General features: G+C 61.4%; 1 protein-coding gene across 1 annotated transcript; it reads left to right on the top strand.

The window, feature by feature from the left end:
* The first annotated feature begins 4,489 nt into the window (after positions 1-4,489).
* PVALEF (parvalbumin like EF-hand containing) lies at positions 4,490-5,979 on the top strand. The gene is made up of 4 exons (XM_006145665.2): positions 4,490-4,609; positions 4,795-4,930; positions 5,042-5,157; positions 5,832-5,979. Exons 1-4 carry the CDS (start codon positions 4,504-4,506, stop codon positions 5,876-5,878), a joined length of 405 nt encoding a protein of 134 aa, XP_006145727.1. The 5' UTR covers positions 4,490-4,503; the 3' UTR covers positions 5,879-5,979.
* Positions 5,980-6,064: the final 85 nt, after the last annotated feature.

Here is a 6,064-nt window from a genome sequence, read left to right as displayed (position 1 = left end):
GGAGGCAGGCCGACAACACCTGAGCCTCCCCGAGGGGCGGTGCCTGCCGTGTAAGGACAGGGAGTACCACAGTGTCCCAGGCTGAGGTGGCCCTGTGGCCCTTCCAGGTCAGCTCAGCTGAGTGGCAGGGGTTCTGAGATGAAACTGGAGGGCCACCAGGGGACGGGCCATCTGTCAGCTCAGGGCAGGTGCGAAGCCATGCCCAACTGCATCCTGCCCTAGGATGCCGCCCGGCTGTCTTGCCCTCCTCTCGTGGCACAGGCAGAGAAGGGTCCCCTCCATCGCAGGGGCAGGCTCGACCTGCAGACCCTCTGGGAGCAGTTTTCTGTTTTATTAAAAGCATCATTTTCCTTGGGAACAGCAGATGGCAGAATGGTTACGTTGCTGGATTCAATGTAGTCAACTGCAGTCTCAGACCCGGCAGCTTAAAAGGGAACAAATAGACTCTGCAAATAATCTTTTTAAAAAAAAAAAAATTAAGAGCTTGGGGAACCACAGAATTCCTGTAGAGTCAGACCTCTGGGTAATTCTCATTTTGTTTTTCTTCCTGGGGACATTAATGCTTTCTTGTCATACACAACTCATACCCACAACCTCAAACACATGATTTTCTCAGTCAGTCATTCCAGTCAGCACCTCATCTCCTCAGGCCCTCTTACAGTGACATTCTCCCCTGTCACCACAGTTGTTATCAATACGCACAGTATCCTCTAGGCCTCTGAGAGTTCTGCTCAAATTTGCTTCCTCAGATTCTAACTGAGTAGATAGTTAGGCAACAAGAGAATATATTTCCCTTGGGAGCAGCAATTAGCATAATGGCTATGTCGCTGGACTCCCATGTAGTTGACCACGGTTCAAGTCCTGGTCCCGGTGGCTTAAATTCATGCCAGGCACGTGTGCGTGTGTGCCCAAGATCCCGAGAGAACAGAGAAGGGACTGCAGCGTGGCCATCCTCCCTGGGGGGTGATTTTTCACTTCCTGTCTCTCTGTCTCTGTCTTTGTGGCTAGAGCACGTGCCCTATAGCAAAAACCTCTCCAGAAAAAAAAAAAAAAAAGTCGGGTGCATGTGCCCAAAATCCTGAGGAGAGAATGGAGGAGAAGGGATTGCATCATGGCCATCCAGGCTGTCTCTGTCTCTGTCTCTGTCTCTACGACTGCATGCATCCTATAACAAAAATCTCAAAAAATCTCCCACTCTGCCTGTTCTATTTCATTGACATGTGATTCACAGAATATAAATTTAGCCATCTTTTTTTTCCTTAAGAATAATTTAATTAATTAATTAATTTTAATTTGACCAGAGAGGGATAGATGAGAGAGAAAGTGAGGAAGCAAGCCGCCAGGTCTGGGACTCAAACCACGGTCGGCCATGTGGGAGTCCAGCGCCCTCAGCCACCACGCCCCCTGCCGGCTGTGAGAGTAGCCATCTCTAAGAGAATATTTGGCCGTGTCTGGAACACTCACAGTGCTGGAACCCCACCTAGACCCAGGAGCTGACCAGGCCCCCCGAGCCTGGTCCACCAGCCTCTTCCTGGTCTCTCCAGGCGGGCCCGTCATGCCAACGTCCACCACTCACGGCCAAATCACAGACCGCATCATACCTGCCCTTTGGCATGGCCGTGGGTGCTGTGGGCAGGTGACAAGGCACACGCATGTGTGGACGTGAAAGGGGTGGCCACCCATGCAGCAGCTGCAGCGCCCAGCACTGGGCAATGTCTCGGCCGACCCTCTGGAGAGGAATCTGAAGGCCCAAGGGCGTGTCCACCATTCGGCTTGGCCACCCCGCTCAGGCGGACATGGCCGAGGGCGGGCGGACCCCGGGGCTCCACTGTGCATTCCAACATCTCTGATGCCGGAAACCTAGGGCCCGCGGTTGTGGGACTGTCCCCTGCTCACAGACAGCACGAGCCGCCACGCTGTGTAACTGAGGAGAGTGACAACAGAAAGCTGACCCGGCCTACCAGGCTGTCTGAAAACTACCAAGAGCGAAAAACCTGCAGAGAAGCCCCATCTGCGGGGGTAGCAAGGGTCACGTGGATTTTTACTGTAATTGCTCGGGGCAAAAACGGGCCCTGGTCATCAGCGGCAGAGCCATCCAGCCCCTGGGGGCAGTGAGCTGGGACAGACTGGTCCAAGCTGTGCGGGGCCAGGCCGCTGGAACCGAGGCTCTGTGCCTGCTGCCACACCAGCGACACAGGCCTCTGGGTCCCTTCTGGGGCCACCAGACCTGAAGTCCGCTTCTCACCATCGGGGCTCCTGAGTAACAAGGAAGATGGAGCCCACCTGGGAGTGGTCACAGGGCAGCCTGAGAGACCCCCCGTCATGCACGACGCAGGGCCCCTCAGAGCAGATGCCACAGCCGTCACGTTGCCTGTCCCCTCTGCTATGCCAAATGTCACCTTCTCCCGTGGGGGCAAAGCCCACACACCCAGCACAACACACGCTGTGACCTGTGGGAAGGTGCTGGGTGGTCCCAGGGCCTCCACAGGCAATGCCCCTGCAGCACCCCACACCCACACCCTGGCCTGTGACTGCAGCGGGTCAGGCTGGGCTCTGGGCACCGGGCCTACCCACCAGCCTGGGGTCACTGCGCTGGGTACCCCCCCAAGTCTTGGCCCTGGCATCCCCTCTAGCCCTGGGCACAGGCCTGGCCCTGCAGCCCGTTTCCTGCACCAGAGCGGCTTGGCCTCCCCATGCCCACACTGCCCAGCCCCTCCCACCCTGCTGGGTGCCCCTCTGCCCTCCTGTGGGGCTCCCTGCTCCCAGAGCCTTCCAGCAAGCACCACCCTCCCCCACTCCACGGTGCCATGGCTACTCCCTGCCCCCAAGGCTCACGATGCCACTGCTAGTCCAGTCTGCCCAGCTGTGAGTCCTCGCCAAGTGCCAGCAAGCCCCTGGGGGTGGCCAGGCGAGCGCCAGGGCGGGGGACAGCTGCAGCCCAGAATGTAAACAAGCTGAGCAGGTATAAGAGCCCATGCCCGAGGCCCTCAGCACCAGCAACCACCGCCAGAGCTCTCAGGGCGCCCGGCACAGGTAAGCCCTGCCTGGGAGCCAGACGGCGGGAGCTCGGGTCTGGTCTTCGTCCACATGACAGAGGGGTCTGGAGGAGGACGGGGGAGAGGAGAGGGCAGGGCCCCTCCCCTGCAGCACCATCAGCGCAGGGACTCCCCTCCTGCAAAGGCAGCTGCAGTGCTGTCGCGTGCATGTGTGTGCATGTGTGTCTGTGAGTGTGCATGTGCGTCTGCGTGCACGTCCGTGTGTGTGTTTGTGCATGTGTCTGAGTGCACGTCCGTGTGAGTGCATTTGTGTGTGCTGCGAGTGCATGTGCCTGTGTGTGTGCGTGCATATATCTGTGAGTGTATGTGCATCTGTGTGTGCATGTGCATCTGCGTGTGCATGTGCATCTGTGCACATGTGAGTGCATGTGTGTCTGCATGTATGTGTACATGTGTTTGCATATGTGTGTGCATGTGTGAATGCGTCTGAGTGCGTGTCTGCATCTGCATGCACGTCAAGTGCATGTGCGAGTGCATGCGTGTGCGTGTGCGGCTTCCACCTCCCAGACCTCCTCACTGCCCTAGAGCCCAGCTCCGAGTGGAGACAGTCACGCAGCTCGCCCCTCCCCTACCTGTGAAGGTTTTCTCCATTCTGGGTCCAAACTCTGTGATTTGTGGACAGATCGAATGTGGTGGGCAGAGAGGCCCGGGAGAACTGTGCGGACGATCCAGGGGCCTGGTCGGGGTGGGTGTCCGGGACGATCCAGGGGCCTGGGTGGGCCCTCTCCCAGTGACCACCACCCCACCCCCACCTGCCAAGCTGGCTGCAGGGATCGGCCATAGGAGACCCGGCTCCAGACCCACCAAAGGGCACGAAGCCCACCCTGCCCGCTCCCTTCCCTCAGGCCTCCTCGCATGGCCATATGGAAGGTCAGGGGTCTCCCCAAGTCACACAGCAGCTGGGGAGCCCGGGTCTGCAGGCAGGATGCAGACCTGGGGCATACCTGGTGCCCCTGGTCCCCAGGCTCCAGGGTTGGCTGTGACCCTCTGCCTATGGCGTCTGCACTGAGAGGAGGAGACAGGAGACGTGGCTCCAGCCACTGCCCAGCCCTCCTGGTGGCAGGAGCATGTTCCAGAAGGCTCTGCCACTGTGAACTTTCGAGAAGGCCAAGGAGCCTCAGACGCCTGCTGGCCGCAGCCTGGAGCTCTGAACCAGCTGCTCGCCACAGGGCCCCGGGACCAGCCCCTGGGGACGGCAACCTGAGAATGGCGGGTCACCGGCTGCTGTTGCAAGGGTACCAGATGGCCCTGGCCCTGCCTGCGGCCCCCCCGAGCCTGTGCCCAGACCTGCCTGCCCAGCCGGAATCCCAGCCTGCCCCAGGACTCTGGCTGGAGGCTGACTGCAGGGGACAGTCTGTCTGCTCCCGGCGGGCAGGAGCTGCGATGGATGCGGCAGGCTGGCACTCCGCCGTGCACCAAGTGGCACCCTGTCCCCCGCAGCACCAGCATGGACGAGGAGTTCTCCTCCCAGATGAAGAAGATGGCCTTGGCCCTGGGCACGTCCCTCTCAGACAAGGACATTGAGCTGCTGCCTGCGGACATGAGGCACCATGGTACGACGCCAGGCCACGGTGCCAGGCCACGGCTCTCCTGCCTGGGCACCCTCTCTGACCGAGGCTGACAGGCCCAGGACCGGTCCTGCAGGGGCGGGGGAGGGGTTATCGGGTGCCCTGTCACCCAGGCGGGGACCTTCCTCTGGGCCCGGCCCCATCGAGGTGACCCTGCCTGCTCGGTCCAGGGTCCTTCAACTACGTCAAGTTCTTTGAGCACATGAAGAAGTTCCAGGGCTCTGGACAGTTGGAGAGTGTCATCCGGAAGGCCTTCCAGACCCTGGACAAGGACAAGAGTGGGTTCATCGAGTGGAACGAGATCAAGTAACCTCCAAGGGCTGGGTGGACCAGTGGGCACTCCGGGCCACGGCCCCCTGCATGCCTGCCTCCCACCCTGCGCCTCTCAGCCCTGACCCGTGCCCGCCCTTGGCCCAGGTACATCCTGTGCACCGTGCCCATCGCCGGGCCCACCGCCCCGCTGACCGACGAGGAGGCTGAGGCCATGATCCAGGCAGCCGACACCGACGGGGACGGCAGGATTGACTACGAAGGTGGGGACAGCTCGGGCGGGACATGCTCAGACCTTTCCCCACCCCCCGGGGCCTACCCAGTCACAGGCCACAGGGCCAGGCCCACTCCTGCCCGAGCCATGCAGTCCCCACAGGCACAGATGGCCAGGTCCGGACACCGAGCACTGGGGTTGTGCAGGGCCCAGGAAGCGGCCAGGGCAGGGCCACTGCACGGCACCTGTGTGGTGGGGGGGCAGGGTGCTGCCCTTGGGCCCTCCCCTCTCCCCTACTCTGGTCACAGGCCTGGAGGCGAGCAGGCAGGCGAGAGTCCGTAGGGGAGAATGAGCATGGGCCCCGAGCCGCGCCACCCGCGCCACCCGCCCCGCCTGGGCCCGCAGATGCCACAGCTGTGGGCTGGACACCGGGCTCTGCTCAGGCCCGGCCCCACTGCACCTCAGTTTCCCTCAAGAAAGGCAGGGGTGCCACAGGAGACAGCTGTCAGAAGGGTCCACTGGTCCCCAGGGGGCCGCTGAGACCAAGCAGGCTGGGCTTGGGCGACAGCACAGCGCAGGCCCCTTGGCCACACCCGCACCCTGGGCCCAGGGGGCAGGACCAGGGCTTCCCCAGCAGGGGGCACCCCTTGTCTCCTCTGAGCCTAATGGCCTGCACTGGGGGGCGCTAGGGAGTATTTACCAGACTTCGGTCTCTTCCTCTAGAATTTTCTGAACTCATCAAAAAGGAGAAGATTCCAAAAAAGAAGTAGCAGCACGACCAGCACGGGCCCGGCCGAGGGCCCCGTGGGCCACGCGGGAGAGCGAGTCTCAGAGAGCGTGGCTGGGCCGCGGGGGGCACGGCTTATGACAGGAAAGCAAGAAAAACTGCCAAGTGACTGTCGCAGCCTGAGTGTGTGGGGGCGCAGCATGACTCAGGGCGGGGCCGCGGTGGGGGG

This window comes from Tupaia chinensis, unplaced genomic scaffold (assembly GCF_000334495.1).
Source record: "Tupaia chinensis unplaced genomic scaffold, TupChi_1.0 Scaffold000159_1, whole genome shotgun sequence".
Lineage (NCBI taxonomy): Eukaryota > Metazoa > Chordata > Mammalia > Scandentia > Tupaiidae > Tupaia > Tupaia belangeri.
Note: the sequence above shows the minus strand (reverse complement) of the source record. Positions and strands in the feature narration are given on the sequence as shown.

What these genes read in the sequence shown, in the direction of transcription:
- PVALEF (XM_006145665.2), top strand. Translation starts at nt 4,504, where the DNA reads ATGGACGAGGAGTTCTCCTCCCAGATGAAGAAGATGGCCTTGGCCCTG. An exon ending in TGCGGACATGAGGCACCATG is followed by an intron (nt 4,610 to 4,794) that starts GTACGACGCCAG and finishes TGCTCGGTCCAG; the next exon opens with GGTCCTTCAACTACGTCAAG. An exon ending in CGGCAGGATTGACTACGAAG is followed by an intron (nt 5,158 to 5,831) that starts GTGGGGACAGCT and finishes CTCTTCCTCTAG; the next exon opens with AATTTTCTGAACTCATCAAA.